The sequence below is a fragment of the Brassica napus genome, chromosome C7 (genome assembly GCF_020379485.1).
Source record: "Brassica napus cultivar Da-Ae chromosome C7, Da-Ae, whole genome shotgun sequence".
In the NCBI taxonomy this organism is placed as follows: Eukaryota; Viridiplantae; Streptophyta; class Magnoliopsida; order Brassicales; family Brassicaceae; genus Brassica; species Brassica napus.
In genome coordinates, this window is record NC_063450.1 from 54,377,681 (window position 1) to 54,395,136 (window position 17,456).

The window sequence follows — 17,456 nt, forward strand, 5'->3', positions numbered from 1 at the left end:
CATGTTTTTGTATTATTTTCCCTTTCCATTATATTGACTTAATATGCTACCCACCATTTTCTTGTCGTACTCGTTCATTATGATAACATAACTCAGCCGACAATAAAATTATTTGAGCTATATCGGAAAAACTACTATTTTTAGGTAACGAAAACACAAGCGGTTTTATTTTCATCAGTAATACACCTTTTATATCATGTGAGTAAACAGAATTTCATACTCGATTTCATAGCGATTTCGTTCAACGGATCCTGTTTCAACGATGTAAATTGGATACATCACGATTCAAAGTGATTAAATTTCAACAATCCGACTTTGCAGTATTTCTTGTTTCGGTTCATTCGACTTTGTTCTAAATTTGTTGTGTTCTTGTTATCTTAGAAATTTCTCTACTCCTATTATCTATGTTTTGTTTTCTACTTGTAGTACTATAAACTTTTCGTGTAGTCTCAGATTTTAAGTTTTAGTGAAAATAGTTATCCTCAAAAAAAAAAAAAATTCAGATGGATCTTTGATAAGATGAGATTTAAACCGTACTAGAACATAGAAGAAGTTCTGATTTTAAATTTCCGACCTTAGTTCACATTAATCCAAAAACAAATTTATTCATTTACACCGATTAACAGTAGAGAATATATAGTTTTAGACACTGATAAAAAATACTCAACAGGTTGAATTAATCTACTGATTCCTCTTCAAACACATAGGAGAAGATTGACGAACACAAAAATGTTGAAAGCAAGAGTGAATCTGGCTGGCAACGAGCATAGCAAATCAGATACTGATATAAAGGAAGCAGAGTCGGATAAAGAGAGAAAAAACAACAAAACTGGTGAAACAGAGGACTCACAGAAGGAAACCAAGTCCATTCTGAACACTCTTCCTGAATCCAGCAGCAAGAGATTGGTCAAAGTGATTTTTTTTTTTGAATCCGTGTATAAATCATACATACTAGGTCTTATATCTAACACTGAGTGACATCGATACGAATCTACGAAGAAGAATAAAAAAATAAGTAGATCGTTGAGGAGAGTATTACAAGAATCGTCACGGCCGGCGGAAGATGAAAATCTTCTTTCGGGAGCTGCGCGGGAAATAACTGAACGTACAATCGCCGTCGCCATTCTCCTCGAATCTTCTTTCTGAGCTTTCTGATGTGAAAGGATTAATGGACTGTTTCATCCTATCATTTACATATCAAAACCTGTAATAATACCTAAAAAGATAGATCACTAAGATCTAAATATTTAGATCATTATAAAACTTATTGTTGGGCTTTTTCAAACCCATGTCCAACTCTGCGTTGTCCGATTAGTACGATATTGTCTATTTTAGGCCCGGAGGCAAAGTCCACATTGATTTGATTTTGGGCTCCTTCCCAAAAAGCCTCGTACTAATCAGAGCTGGACATCCTTTTATATACTAGACATTATCTGTCTAGACTCCCCATGTGGGACTTTGTTTGTATTCACAACAAACTTCCTCTCAAACCAAGTACCACATTGAACCCTTGGTTCTCAACCTCCAGCGAAACCTGGTACACATCTTGTACCGCCGTAATCACCAACGTGACTCTTCATCTAACCCTTGTTACACTATTAGGATTTATCCACCTAACCTTTGCAGCACCATTAGGACATTTACCACCTAATCTTTCAGCACCTTTAGGAATATCCACCTAATCTTGAATCGTCGTTAGAGAGAGACTTTCGACACAAGTCTCCGGCACCACTTAATCGCGAAGTCACCTTGAGGATTCTCCTCCCACAATTGAAGCTTCCAGGATCTTTTAACTGGCTTCTGCTACGTACCCTCCCTTCCCATCGAAGGAAGCACTACTTCGAATTTGAAAGGTATTTTGGTTTTCTTGCAGATTTTCGTCATCCCGGCTCTGATACCATTTGCTGGGCTTTTTCAAGCTCATGTCCAACTATGCATTGTCCAATTAGTACGATATTGTCCACTTTTGGCCCGGAGGCAAAGCCCGCATAGATTTGGTTTTGGGCTCCTTCCCAAAAAGCGTCGTACTAATCAGAGTTGGACATCATTTTATATACTAGACATTATCTGTCTAGACTCCCCATGTGGGACTTTGTTTGCATTCACAACACTTATGGACCGGGTTGGACCGACGGATCCATGAGTTTTGATACATTCATGTATGCATGAAGTGAAAAAAAAAAGAATGAATAGTTTTCACTTTAACTGTTCAAAATACAAACCAATTATACAATTACCTATTCCTTTTTTTTTTGTCATCCTTAGATTATATTAAAACATGTGAAATGCGATCGTACAACAGAAGCCGGTAAAGAACACTTTCTTCCCGAAATGGCATTGATTTAATTATATTAAAGCATGTGAAATACAGTTTTGTTTGTTTTATTTATATTTATAGTTTGGTTCTATTCTATCATTCTATTTTTGATAGCTAAAAAATGGCCATTTTGTCATCTTGTAATTAAGAACCAGTATGGGAAAAAAATTAGAGACCCTAAATGAAACATTGATTTAGGATCTCTAGTTTAAAAAAAAAGATAATATACATAAATAAAGAACAAAGAAGTATGTGCAAAAATAAAGTTAATAAGGCATTTATATTATCCGGAAATAATTATGCAGGAGCATAAAATGTCAGTGTTAACATGTCTGCCATCTCTAAAATTCTTAATAAATTGTTTATAACTTTCAATACATGTTTATTATGATTACTTATATATTTAATGATAATAATATGAAAATAAAAATCTACAGAAATTGATTAAATCGTATATATATCACAAGTCCATAAAACTCAAAAAAAAAAAAAATACAAAATAAACAATCAGAATCCACAAATATACTGCATGCTCACACTACTTATTTGCATCATGATCAAGTCCATCTTCGTCCAACGGTGATGTGATAATTAAACTGCAACAAACCTCTTCAAATGGCCCCTTCTATTTTTTCCATCCCATATATCATTTGGAGCGCACACATCGAGTACGCTACATAGAAAGAACCCTTGTTGCAATAATATAGCTAATGCTTGCCAGCAACGCATCTACGACAAACTCCACATCACGGTTGCCGGAAGCAGGAAGAAATGTTTTAGACAAAAAAATAATATGTACACAAATAGATCATTGTAAAAATAAACCCCATATTGGTAAGAGACGGCGTTGAAACTGTGTTAGCTTGATCATAACTTGTGGACGGTCGATACAACTTTTATGAACTAAGTAGTTGCATGAGATACAAGCGTAACGTGGCTCTTTGTTGCCCCCCAACCCACAAACATTGCATGGTAAAGAAAGTGGGTTATAAAAAAAAGTGAGAGAATGATGATGCCTCTTCGGGTTTGTGATCTTAAAAGGAGGATCTTTCCAGATGCAACAAATGCCCATACTGAAATTACATTCATGACAATGGTGAAACATTCTGCCGAGCTTGTCTTTACACCAATCACAAGTCTTGTCTGATTCAATTTGTCATGTATCGGAGCCACAACCGCCATTAACATGCTGATTTCAAACAGATTTTTGTTGAATGAAAAGATTTCAGTTTCTGAATATTGAATGGCCGTGTTTAGAGTGTGGTTTGGGTGATGAGGATGCCTCATACCCTGCGGAAACACGTGACAACTGTCGTTGTGGAACACGACCTTGCATATATCGCAGTAGTAATGCCAGCCACCTTCTTCAAATTCATAACGTACTGGTCCGCACCTAAAGCACTCCGAAGGAGGAGGATTGTCTCGACGGCGAAGCGAGTGAGGAAAAAGAGGATCAGAGAGACGGCATCTCTTTGTGAAATTTGGTCTTTCTTCGCCATCCATTTTTTGTTGGGATTAACGAGAGGAAAAGTACGGTGTTTTGCAATATTATCATCCATTCATTCGAATCTCTCTATATTTGTAATCTCTTATTCTTGAATCAATCTATGTAACTAGTCAAATAATGTTTTCTAATTTGAATTAGTCTCTCGATCTGCCTTCGTTATTATGTGTTTTTTACTTCTTCCGTTTGATATTAAATTAATTTCTTGTATTGATTTTTAATGCACAAGTCGCAACAATAATCATTTGATGATTTCAAAACATAAAAATTATCCAAGTTAATTTTTATTATTTGTTCCATACATTTTGTTAATTAGAAAGAGATACTGATGGAAAATGTGCAATAATTAAATGATAACCTGGTGTTTATATCAAACACCGGTTTATTATATGTTACTTTCTTGTTGTTGCGTTCTTTAGAGCCATGAAAAGACTCTTTTGATGTTCTCCAAAGACATAAAGATCTCACCACGACATATTCTTATGTTGTTATACCAGAAATATTATTAATGCATACTCATTCAAGAGTCAATACTGCAATTTTGGCGTGTGATCTTTGTCTTTTAATTTTTCTTCTTCGTAGTTGATAAACCATTTCAAATGAATGATGTATAGATTTTGTGTAATGTGATGAATTTAGCCAACGGTTTCTAACCTGAATTGGTCTCTCCATGCTGTCATTCTTTGGCACCATTTGTTCCCAACCTAGCTACTTGAAATATTAGACTTTTATAATAAAAGAAAACAGCATCGAGAGATTTTTTTTTTGTTTTAAATCCATTGCGACTAATTACTAACATACCAAAGATAAACAATTTTTCTTTACAAGCGACCTACACATCAAGTTTGAACTGAGGAAGAAGAGACTCATATGAGGATGACAAGCATGTTTAGGCCAGATTTAGTTAGGTTTAATGGTAATTAGTTTAACAACTAAATTACAGGTTTACATTGAATGTTCGGTTTTAATAATAAGTTTTGGTTTAACAAACAATTATCATTTTTCTAAACAAGGATCAAAATTCCCTTACGAAATTTTACACATAAAAGAATCAAACATTCAAAATTTGCCCTATACAATGTACTAGAAAGAAAAAACATATACATATAGCGTAGCTTCGGTTTTTGTTTTTTAATGAACGTAAAATTTTATTCAATCAAAAACTTTGTACATCAAGTGCTTCAGCTTTTTGTTAAAAAATAAAAAAAATGAACTCTATCGAAGGCAAGCAAGCTTGCGATTCTCCAAGTTTAGGATTGCTCTTGACGAGATCCAAACCAAATGACCAGTCCTTCTTCCAGATATTTATTTCCCTGCCCTTTAACTGAAAGCAGTCTAAGCCTGACTGTCTTGTCCACAAGTTTAATGAGACAGGCTGTATGTTTCGGCTGTTCACCATTCCTGCGAGTATTGCGTTCCCTCCAAATCGCACATGCACCGTTGCTTGAAAGGTGTATCGAAGAAGAAAGGTCTTTGTGGGGGTGAGAGTTGGATTAGAAATCATCTCAATGATCTCATTCCAATCGGTGGTAAAGGTCCCTTGCAAAATTCCCCCTACAAGAGTCTTCCATATTTGCTTAGTATAACGACAGCTGAAGAAGAGGTGGTGATAAGTCTCATCAGCTTCATTACACAATACACAAGTCTGATATACTGCATTATTCCACGTGCATCTTATCACAGGTTTGCAAACGATTGCGCAGAGCAACCCAGAGGAGGAAAGAATACTTCGGTTTGGAGAAACCATATTCCCTTGTTCCATACACAAGCTTGTTGATTTTGTCTCAACTGCAGCCAAGTCTTCTTTGTTGAGAACCTGTTATCAAACTTCCCATCTCTCTGTTTCCAAAGCGGGATATCTTCCTCTTGACTGTTTTTAAGTCTTCTAAGCTAGTTTCCATGTCTCTATCATCATAATCTTCTAAATCACGCCCGGACCAAAATTATCAGTCTTGCACATCTCTCTAATCATTCACAACTCCTCTTCATCTTCTTCTGACATTTTCCTGATGAGGTTTGCTTGCTTCAATGGTTGAGCAAATAGCAAATTACTATTTGCTCATCACATTATCCTACCCGTTTAGCATAATCATGCTCAAAATGAACCAAAATGTATATATGCTTTACTTCTTGTAAGATTAAAAGTTAATTTCCCATTTATTTATTTTTCACGTATAAGAAACAAAAGACTCTTGTATGAGCCTAACGCAAAAAAAAATGACAAAAGTCCCAACTTTAATAAACAACAATAGATGAAGTCAAATTACATATATGGTTCATAAGTCATAACCAACACGTTTGGAAGTTCCTTTTGCTTGAGAGACCACTTCATATGAATTTTTTTCTTACACGACAGGAGTCACAAGTCTTATTTATCATAAACTTTTTTCTTTTGACAACATCATAGTAGTTCTCTCTTAAAAGATAGGACCAGCAGAGAGAATCTCCTCCGTAAGCTTACCATCCACACCAATCTTATGATTAGCAAACGTCTCAAAGTTCTTCTTGAACAAACCTCCCAGCTTCAACAGAGTTTCCTTATGTGCGTTCTTATCAGACCACTGCAATTTTTCATCAAACCAAACAAATATGGTTTCATTATTCAATCTGTTACTAGCATTTTTTTTTAAAAAAAAGAAAAAGATTTTGCAGAAACTAACCGAGTTGACAGGATCCAGGATCTCCGAAGGTATCCCTTCAATCTCAGTTGGGATTTCAAACCCAAAAATATCTGTTTTCTTGTAGTTAGCCTTCAACAAGCTCCCTTAATGGATTGCATCGATGATCTTCCTAGTATACGCCAGCTTGATCCTGTTTCCAACACCGTAGCTGCCACCGGACCAACCAGTGTTAACGAGCCATCCAGTAGCGCCTTGCCTCTTCATCTTCTCGGCTAACATAGCCGCATACTTTGTTGGATGCAACATTATGAAAGCTGCACCAAAGCATGCTGAGAATGTTGCTGTTGGCTCCTTTATGCCGTCCTCCGTGCCCGCAACCAGAGCAGTGTAACCACTGATGAAGTGGTACATGGTTTGTGCAAGATTAAGCTTGCTCACAGGCGGGAGAACACCAAAGGCGTCACATGCCAGAAGAATCACGTTTTTCGGGTGTGGACCAACGCACGGTATTTTCGCGTTTGGAATGAACTCAATAGGGTATGCAGCACGTGTGTTCTCTGCAAAGCAAGAAGAATCGAACGATGATCACTTTGTTTTTTTTTAAATACGGGAACTCACATGTAATATTATTTTTGTTCCAGCGGCCATTCGAACCGGAGAACTCAGACACAAAATTCAGAGTTTTTTTATATTATTTTTTATTCTTTATTCCTTAAACAATAGTTAATAATTTTTTTTTATGAATAAATTTAACATTCATTCAAAAAAAAAAAACAGAGTTTTTTCTAGCTGAGCTAACAATCACCAAAACTAAAGACTTTATTTATTTTTACCTGTAACGGATTTATCAGAGTAATCAACTTCTCTGGTATGTTCATCAAACACAACATTTTCCAAAACTGCAAAAAGATTAAATCAGAACCATATTGTTCTTGAGTTTGTGCTCTTGAAACAGTTTTTATGTATTGTGTATTCTTTTTACCTGTTCCAAACTTGATGGCGTTCCAAATATCAGGCTCCTTCTCCCTCGAAAGATCAACGCACTTAGCATAGCATCCACCCTCAATGTTCGAAACACCAGTCTCAGTCCAACAATGCTCATCATCTCCTATCAAATACCTGTTGTGATCAGTAGACAGCGTCGTCTTCCCGGTACCTGAAAGTCCAAAGAAGAGAGCAACATCTCCATCTTTTCCCATATTGCAACCAGAGTGAAGGGAGAGAATCCGACGCTTAGGCATAAGGTAATGCATCACACTGAAAAGTCCCTTCTTCATCTCACCAGCATATTGAGTGCCGAGTATAACCATTTCCCTCCTGCTAAGATTCAAGTCTACGCTAGTGGATGACGTCATGTAGTGAGTGTAACGGTTACACGGAAACTGTCCAGCGTTGTATATAGTGAAGTCCGGAGTACCGAAGCTCTCAAGCTCCTCCGGTGTTGGCCGGATACACCTGCCACCCTCACCAGTTATCCAGTTACAGAACAAACAATAAAGGATTGTTTTTTTTTTTTTTTAACTTACATGTTGTGCATGAAGAGTGAATGGTAAGCTCTAGCTGAGACAATCCTGACTTTGATTCTGTTCTCCGGGTCCCAGTTCAAGAACTGATCATTCACAAACACCTATACAATCCCCCAAACAGTAACAAGTAGTTCATCAGCCGCTAAAGATCACAGAGGCTGATTCAAAGCTAGTTTTATACCTTCTCCAAGGAGTTCAAGTAATCAACGGCTCTTTCTCTGTTCACCGTGAATGTATGTTCATCCATTTCGATATTCGGCGAGCCCCTGAATCAAATTTTTTGATCTTTGATCATTCCATCATACACTGAAACAGAGGAAAACAGAGGAAAACCAGAGCATAACAGAGGATACTCACTTTCCCCACCAAAGCTCGTCCTCTGTAGTCGCATCTCTAACGACACGCTTATCCCTCGGAGCACGACCAGTTTTAGCACCGGAAAGCGTAGCCAAAGCTCCATTGGAAGTGATGAACGAACCTTTCTCGTACTTGACAGCTTGCTCGTAGAGCTCTGCGGGAGAAAGGTTGTAGAGGACGTGGGTGAACTTCAAGGAGCTATCACTTACAGCTCCCAACGCCGGAGAGAAGATGGAAGGATGCTGGCCGTGTGCGTACGCCGGAGTAGTGGAACCGTCGGCCTTCTTCTCCGCCGGGTCTCCTCTCACCACTTTGGGTCCAGATTCTCTCGTCAGCGACGCCAACGATGCACTGTGTCACCCATTAACATTCATTTTATTATCTACGTGTCGCTTTATACCATGGTCATGTACGTTACATATTTTTTTTGGTCAATAGTCATTATGTCGCATTAAATTCTTTTTGTAAGCTTAAAGCCTTACAAGAAATATTTTTGAAAGAACACTTGATTTTGTTTATCTTTATGATTGAGAAAAAAATGATTCTTCTTTCTTATGAAAACGACTGACATGATAAATCAATATCTTGCTTAATTCGATATAAATATTTTGTTGGAACTCTTTTTATAAAAAGACAACATATTTATAGAATTTGTTATGTCTTTTTTTGGAACACACGAACTTGTTTACGACTATAAACAATATAATATATGTTAATAAACACAGGTTACAATGTTTACCTGATAGACTGAAGCTGAATCTTCTGGCGTTCCTCCTCGGAGAAGGCAGCGCCGCTTTGGTTAATAGGAGTGGTGGGAGCAGAACGCTTCTTCTGTAAAGAGTGAAGCTCATCGAGCGTCGTCGCCTTCACAGTCGGACCACTGTCATCGTGGCATATTTCGTTATCCCTTTTAGCTCCCGTCGTTATCTTTGGTATAGCTGGTCCTTTCGGGAAGCTAAACCCTCCGTCACCGTTTGCGTTTCCATTACCGGCCGACATCTTTTCCTGTTTATGCTGCTTACTATAGAATTGATACAAGAGATGATGAAATGTTTCGAAGCGAAAGTGTGCCTTTTAAAGGTTTGATTTTCTAAACCATGGTTAACCTTTAACTGTGATCAATGGTTTGAGAGAGCTAACTGTTGAGTTTTTGTCAACAAGAGAGTTAACTATAGTTAATGTATGTTAAAGATAGGTCTTCTATTTATTATGGGTCCCACTCGATAATGTAAGCTAATTTATTTTTTATTTAGCTATTTTGTATTTGGAAAAAAATAATATACGAGTTTTTTTAATAGAAAATAAAACTCAACAGATGCTATTCTACGGTTAAAATTCATGTAGTTTGTAACACGTTCCTTAGAGTTTGGATATTAATTATTTTCATTTGTGAAGTTTGGTCCTAAATTTTAAAGTTTAAAAGTAAAATTCATCTTCAAAAGATATATCATAAGGTGAGAATGCATTTACGGTTATAAACCATTTGGTTTTCTTTTCCTTTTTATATATGTGAAACAGTTTAACTTTTATTATAGTTCCATCTGCCATTTTTGTATGTAATATATCATATTAGTATACGTTTTCAAAAAACGAATATCTTCATCTATTTTGAGATACCTATTCTGTGTGGTTCTTGCTAATCTCAGTTGTGTTACATCTTCCCAACTTGATTAGCTACTATACCTATTTCAGATTGTTCATCTCCATAATTTGGTTAGTTTACTGTGGTTGATTAGGTCACTCTTTTTCATTGTGGTTAACTCATTTCTAAACTAGATTGCCCACTCTGTGCCGTTTATGTCGCTGCTTAGCAAATTGGAGTACCCATTAGTGAAACCAACTTTTCTAGGTAGCTTTTCCGCTATGCTCACGGACCAGTTATTAAAATTTAGATATTAACTATTCTCAGGTATTAGGTATATGCCTAGCCTAAGAGCACTTCCATCTCCGGTTGTGTTCTCTATTGACTATTGCGACTTGATGTAGGTTCGGACTTCAAGATAATCGCTTTGGTCTCCTGCAAGTTAAATGGTTGTTGGTGAAGCATAGTTTTAGCTAAGCTTCGTTCACTTCCTTACGGTCGTGTTTTGAACCTTCATTGTCGTAGTGAGTCCTTGTAATTTTTTTGTGGCTTTCTAAGGCACCGCTGCTTTGTCTTGTGACTTAGGGACTAGGTACATTAGGATTAGATTCATCTAAGCCGATTGTATCTCCCTACATCATTACTCGTTTAATGAAATTCACGTACTTAACCAAAAAAAAGAGCATTTCCATCTCATAAGTTTTTAAAAATATTTTGTTCATATATTAATAAAAAAATGTAAGAGAAAGGTTAGACGATACTCATACAACACGAGTCTTCATTTCCACATTTGGATATCACTCAATGACCAGTTAACCATGAATGAGCGTTCAGCATCCAAGCTTCTCAAATGAGCGTACAACATTTGGCTCGAGAGGAATAGAAGATTTCAGGACAACACAACTACAACATCCGCTCATCTCTTCAAACCATCTACCGCTTTATTCCTGATTTCATTTTCGGGAAAGATTGAATCCTAAATTCAGAGACCTAATGAAACTTTGGCTTCAGTACGAGTGAACAACACAACATTGTATGTTTCTTCCTAGAGTTGTCTTGCTTTTCCACTTTTTTTTCCAATATGACACTGATTGTTCTTAAAGTTTTGTAACCCTGTTATAAACTTGCATCATTTTTAAATGAAATTAATATATTTGGTAAAAAAAAATCTTCACTTCAGTGTTGAGATCCTCTTTAGAAATCCATTGAGCATTTGTCAAGCTGTAGACTACTTGTTCTTTTCAAAGAATATAAAATTAATGCACTGATGAAAACAACAATATTAGAGTATAATATTACTTTATGATTTCTCAAAAGTAGAACTTACTTTCAGAAACTAACTTATAAGATGACAATTATTTGATATTCCCTCATCTTTTATTTTACTTAATGTTTATATACAATATAGTATTTGATAAAATTTGAAATGATGTGATATTTAATGAGTTTGAAATGATTTGGGTGAATTATAAAAGTTATCGTGATTTTAACTAAAATGATTTTGAATTCCATATAAATCTATGTGATTTAAATTTATAACTTATAAAATCCACCAAAACATATTCAAAACCACAACAGATATATCAAAATCTACTACTTGAATTTAATAAAATTAAAAACGAAAATATTTTTTAAATCTGAAAATTCAATAATATCCCCATTTTATTTTTAAAATATATATCTGAATAAAAGTAACACTTATTATTTAATATGTATTGATCCAAATGTCACAGCATTCTTCTTCGTTCCATAGCAATTTTGTCCTTTTCTGTTTGTGTGGCATTTTATCAAAAATTCAACTTCTTCATAATCAGCGATAAGATTTGACTTTTTTCTTGTTTATCATTATTGGGAAGTTCTTAGACTAAATTTCTTATAGGAATATAAGAATCCATCTCTTAACTTTTAACTAAAAAATTTAAGAACTGTCTCTTAAAATTCTTATTTAAGAGACGGTTCTTAGATTTTTTAATTAAAAGTTAAGAGTCAGGTTCTTATATTCCGTTAAAAATCTCATTTTAAGAACACTCCAATAATCATGCTTTTAGACGCACATTAAAATTATTTCTATTTTACAGGTCTCCGTCTTATGGGAAATAAATCCTTCAGCAAGCAACTTTGTTTTCATTCAACACATTTTAAAACTAGCAAAAAAACAGTGAGTTGCATAATGGTGTAGTGGAAAATGATTTTACGATTTGAAAGTTTGCTTTATTATATAAATGTTGCAAGTGTCATTGTTAACAAGTTGTTTTCCGATTTATTTTTTAGCTAAAAAAATAAAAATAAATATATTATGAGCAGACGGTATTTTAGTAGGTTCATCCTATTTTAGTTGTTTTGAAATCTTATTTTTAGTATATTCTTTCTCGCAAGTGTATTATATGTATCAATAAGAACATTCGTTTTATTCTCTTTTGTTCTATTATCATGGTATATATTTTATTTATAGGATCGTTAGGACCAGATCTGAACACAATCTTCTTATAAATTATTGGTCTTGGTCTTCAATTTTTTTTTATAAATTATATATAAAAATATAATTATTTAAACTATACAAATATTAATATTTTCAAAAAAAATGTTTATAATTCCCCAAAGTATACTAGTTACTTCTTTGAAAAGGTGTAAGTAAATTGACTTTAGAGAAAGACTAGTCACATTCGACTTGAAGTTGTGCTCGATACAAATTCCAATATGGCTATTTGCGGTGAGATGATTGTGTAATCAGATCATCTCATGATTTGATGAAATTTTTGTGTCCAACATCAACCAAACTGAAAGATATATAAGTATTTTATCTATTGTAATAAACTTTACAGTACTGAAATTCGCTTGATCGTTTAGAAAAATATATCGAAAGATTATACACAGCTCCGATTGTATTTTAGGAGATGGGCACGCATCTCAAAGGAAGTGGATTCACGAGAGGACACGCAAGTCTGAAACAGATGAATACGAACACTAATTTATAATTAGTTCATATTGCGTTTTATATGAATCTGTTACTTTAAGGAACGTTATGATAGTTGACAGAAAAATAAAATTATTTTGTCGAAGACAAAAAAGAAGAAGATTGTTATTCACAAAGTACCGCGAATGAGAATAATTTATGAAAGTATGGTTTGTTCAAAACAAAAGAGAATAATTTTATAAGAGACACGGCAATTTGCATGCAGGCATGGGCGCATGAGTACAAATAAAACAAACTTTTTATATAAACAAACTTTAGCAATACCAAAAAGGTGGGGGTCGACGAATATGCTTCTGTTTTTTTTGGTGTCATTTTTTATATTAACTAAATTTGTATAAATTTTGAAATGCACATGAATATGATGACAAAGATGTTTTTATAACAACTCGCCATTAATCATAAAATGCACATAAATATGCATTTACCTAACCAAGTTTTTGCGGTACGATATCAATGTTATGGGATCTAGCTCTGAAAGACAAATAAAATTGCTTCAAAAGACAAATACTAAATTTAAATCTATACACATATTCCATATCCATGCTTGTAGTGCTAGACAATAGACTAATCCATATTTTTCATATAAGCTCAGTACTGTAAATTGTCCAACTCTAGATTAATTTGCTATTGATCATCTAAGTAATTTGGACCAGAATGTATTAATTATGATTCTTTGTAATACCTTTTATGTTAGCCCGATCCAATTCGGGTTGATGGGACTCTAATCACCACAACGTCCCTATAAACTTGCGAGTTTGAAAATTCAATAAGAATATGGAACAATATGAGGAAATAAATTAAGCAATTTTTTTGCTTTCGGTTGTGGCCGTGACCGATAGATGTTTACATCAATGATCCATATTCAAAAGAGAAAAGTTGATATTAATTTGAATCTTAATTCCGTGTTAAACATATCGAGAAAGCAATAGTTGTTCTCCAAATTCCACTTATGATTCTTCATTGGTTCTTTCTCATATTAATTGTTATGTTTCCATTACAGATTCTAGTTCTGTCTCCTTGCTGGGGAGGTTGATTCATTCTTCCCTCTTTTTCTTTTCAATTTCACATTCCACCAAAGAGAGTAGTATTCTACTGATCTTATAACTAAACGCATCATGTGTTCCTGACAAAAATAGATTTTAATTTTAGATAATGTTCCACACTTTTCGCAGTCTTCTTACATATGTCCTGCATGCTTTGATTTTCCAATTATGTGACAAAGTTTCCCGTGGTTTTCGATTGGCTAAAACTGAGTGGTTGTACTTATAATATTGGGTTCATAATTAAACACATTTATGCATAGTTTTCTGTTACAACGTAGCATGCACACTTAAATTGCTAACAACACACCATTTACAAACTAAGGAAGATTCAAAAAGCAAACGATTATAAATTTTTGGAATTAAGTTCCTAACATAAAGTTGCAATAATTTGACTCCGACGTTATGTAAACTTGTAATGTTCGTTACACTACGCTGGCCAATTCTCGAAGTTTAAAACCTCAAAAGATTACCAACAGTAAGTCCTACTCCAGTATTGGGCTTCCTCTTCGCTTGTAATGGGCTTTTTAATTACAGAAGACCCAAATATCTAAGAAGAAGGAGAACCGTCCGTCTGTAACATGATTCGATAAATCCAACGGCTAAGATTCATTGTTGACAAATCAAATGATAATAATCTGAAGGAGTGATGAGATGAGAAGAAGCACACCAGAAAATCTCGTTTTGTTACATCCCTCTCGATAAAGCGAAGAGACGATCCCAATCTTCTTCATCTTCCACCTCTCGATCTCAGGTACGATCTTCCCCTCTAATAATAATACACAATTCGGAGAATCTGCCATCAGTGTCGTCGTTAGTAAGCGGGGAAAATGACTTGAGATGGTGGATCTGTTAATCTTCGTTGATTCCAATTAGGAAAAAAAAAGGGGATCCGATGGGAGGCGGAGCAGAGAATGGACACGGAGGCGATTTTAGAGCGAAGGTATGGAGCATGTCTGGTGGGCCTTACTGTAGGCCCAAGCACTGGCGTCGGAACACAGCCTTTGCTATGTTCGGCGTGTTCCTTGTCTGCATCCCCATCGCCATGAAATCTGCTGAGCTCGAGGTATCTCGGTCTTTTGAAATATGTTCGATTCAAAGTTACAACCTTTTGAATCTCTTGAGCTCTCCAAAGTCCAACCTTTTTTTTTTGATTATTTCGATTCAAAGTTGCAACCTTTTGAATTAACTTCTAGCCCTTGAGACGTTGTTATTTTCATGCTATATTACTGTTTAGTGTTTAGGATTTTGAGAATTTTATGGCCTTTTGTTTTTGATCTTTCAGCAAAGGCCACACATGCCGGTACGTCCTATTCCTTCACAGATATGGTGCAAGAACTTTGGAACCAAGGATGATTACGAAAAAGAGCACTGAATCTAAGCCTTTTTTTTTTTTTTTTCATTTTCATTACTAGTGTAATAATAATCTGTCTTTGCTGGAATCTTCTCAAACCAATGCAATGTTTTTGCACGCTTGTGTTTTTATGTTTGCCATTCAAATAGTGGTTTTCATCAGACATCTAAGTTTTGCTTTGATGTATCGATAACAACTATAAAGACAATTCTTCAATATTCTATCAAACTCTATCTGCATCATATACTCTATTCCATCAAATTGCCATCCTGATTAACTGTTTTACTTGCATTATTCTTCTTATTTTCTATTAATTTATCTATATTAGTCTCTACATTGTTCAAATTATTCGCAATCTAATGCATATATGATGATTTAGAAACATTAATGGATTATTTTGTTCAATTTCTAGACTGGAAGACATCTTTCGCTATATACACAGAAAAATTTGGCAACTAACATTTGGGCCTAGAGATTGAACAAAATAATCCATTAATGTTTCTAAATCATCATATCAAAAAAATTTAATAGGGGAGAGGAGAGCCCAAATGTTAGTCACTGAGAGTGCAACAACAAGACAATCTTTCTTGGAGATGTATGAGATTTAGAAGCTATGAAGAGGGGAGAACTTGGAGCAGCTCTTAACCGGGTAACCACAAACTCAGATAAACTAAAGCAAGCGAGGTCTGATCTCTGAGACGAAGCTTCACAGATTACGTTTTCTACTTCTAGAGATATCTCAAGAAGCTCTCAACTAGCGAGAAAACATAGATCTATCAACAAAATGTCGACGAATGGTGCTAAGTCGTCTTTCAAATGTCCTTGTTGCCCATCCGATGTAGACATCTCAAGGTGTAGGCAGTTACATTTCTGAAACGAAGCCAAAAATGTAAATGTATTCTGTGTTTTGTTTTGATGGACTTTTATGTACCAAAAAAAAAATCCAGGGAAGTTTTGGACATCCCATAAGACCGTGTTTGTGTTGCTACTTGTTTGTTCAACTTTCTAAATATATAAATTCTTTGCATTTCCAAAATCTTATACGCTAAAACATTAGTCACAACCTTGATTCATGTGTGTTTTTTTTTAAATAGACCTAACGGACCTATTCCTAGAAAATCATGTTACATTTAATCTCTAATCTTATCATTTATATTTTGGGCCTACCAGAAATTTTTATTGGGCTATCAATAACTGGATTTAAACAATAGATAATCCATTGAATTTATAAATAGTATAAATTAAATATATATAATTTAATGTTGTAATATTATACCTTCATATGTTAATTATTTAAATATTTGTCGATGTTAACTTTTAAAATTATAAAGATTTTTTTTTAAATAAAAAAAATCATATTATCTAACATTGATTAATATTTACTACCTTAAACCAATGAAAACAAATTTTAAACTATATAGTTTATTTTAAAAATTAAACAAAAACTAAATGTTTAATTATTTACTCGATAATATAAATCTATGAAGCGAAAAGTTTAATTTTTAAAAAACTTTCTAAATTTGTGAAATGTTACAATATTTTTGAATATGACAATAAAACAATATTTTACTAATCTTTATATATATAGTTATGATTTTAATAATGAAATAATAATCCGTATATATAAGAAGATACAAATACATGTGAAAGTTTGAAACAATATATTCAATGAAAAAAATATACCGTAAACGTATTATGTTTTAAAAATTGATAGACACATATATTTTATAATATATACCAATTTAGAATTGAAAACAAAATGTTTATATAAAAATAAATGAAAACAAAAACCCGCGCGGTTGCGCGGATCGAAAACTAGTTAGTTTTAAATCAGATATATCATCACTGTTTCAGTAGTTCTTACACCAAAACTATTTGAGCTTGTAACTTTTCCTTTTGGTGCTTTAGAGGTGCTATATGATTTGAATCTTGCATATACCAAATCCTAAAGAAGATCATCATGTTGAATTGGTATGAAGAGAGAGTTCAATTCAATGTATGCCACTCATTATTGGATATGAGTGGAGCACACCTATCCAGATTAAACGTACCAAAAACAATGGTGAGCACTTTGCAAAAAAATTTCTTGTTCACTTTGACTGATTGGCTAGAGTGTTATTGGTAGTTAATGGGGAACATAATTGTGAAATTATAATGGGGAACACAGTAGTGGCACAATAA

At 34.4% G+C, this 17,456-nt stretch overlaps 2 protein-coding genes across 3 annotated transcripts; one reads left to right on the forward strand and one right to left on the reverse strand.

Moving 5' to 3' along the window:
* Nucleotides 1-525: 525 nt before the first annotated feature.
* Nucleotides 526-9,412, reverse strand: LOC106407681 (phosphoenolpyruvate carboxykinase (ATP) 1-like). Of its 2 annotated transcripts, XM_022705606.2 has the most exons (9): nt 9,065-9,412; nt 8,326-8,676; nt 8,150-8,234; nt 7,969-8,069; nt 7,725-7,897; nt 7,425-7,598; nt 7,276-7,341; nt 6,482-6,999; nt 526-6,382 (listed from the first exon to the last, which is right to left on the reverse strand). In XM_022705606.2, exons 1-8 carry the CDS (start codon nt 9,322-9,324, stop codon nt 6,587-6,589), a joined length of 1,623 nt encoding a protein of 540 aa, XP_022561327.2. In that variant the 5' UTR covers nt 9,325-9,412; the 3' UTR covers nt 526-6,382; nt 6,482-6,586. The 2 variants fall into 2 exon arrangements, with proteins under 2 accessions (XP_022561327.2, XP_013704004.2); XM_013848550.3 differs by having other exon boundaries at nt 7,425-7,897; nt 9,065-9,411.
* Nucleotides 9,413-14,525: 5,113 nt separating this feature from the next.
* LOC106407239 lies at nt 14,526-15,517 on the forward strand. The gene is made up of 3 exons (XM_013848070.3): nt 14,526-14,675; nt 14,798-14,987; nt 15,207-15,517. Exons 2-3 carry the CDS (start codon nt 14,817-14,819, stop codon nt 15,294-15,296), a joined length of 261 nt encoding a protein of 86 aa, XP_013703524.1. The 5' UTR covers nt 14,526-14,675; nt 14,798-14,816; the 3' UTR covers nt 15,297-15,517.
* The last annotated feature ends 1,939 nt before the right edge of the window (nt 15,518-17,456 follow it).

Excerpts from the sequence above, each read along its gene's own strand:
- LOC106407681 (XM_013848550.3), bottom strand. The coding sequence starts at position 9,324 with ATGTCGGCCGGTAATGGAAACGCAAACGGTGACGGAGGGTTTAGCTTC. Across the intron at positions 8,070-8,149 it reads ACTTGAACTCCTTGGAGAAG|GTGTTTGTGAATGATCAGTT; the intron begins GTATAAAACTAG and ends GGGATTGTATAG. Across the intron at positions 7,000-7,275 it reads CTCTGATAAATCCGTTACAG|AGAACACACGTGCTGCATAC; the intron begins GTAAAAATAAAT and ends CTTGCTTTGCAG.
- LOC106407239 (XM_013848070.3), top strand. The coding sequence starts at position 14,817 with ATGGGAGGCGGAGCAGAGAATGGACACGGAGGCGATTTTAGAGCGAAG. Across the intron at positions 14,988-15,206 it reads TGAAATCTGCTGAGCTCGAG|CAAAGGCCACACATGCCGGT; the intron begins GTATCTCGGTCT and ends TTGATCTTTCAG.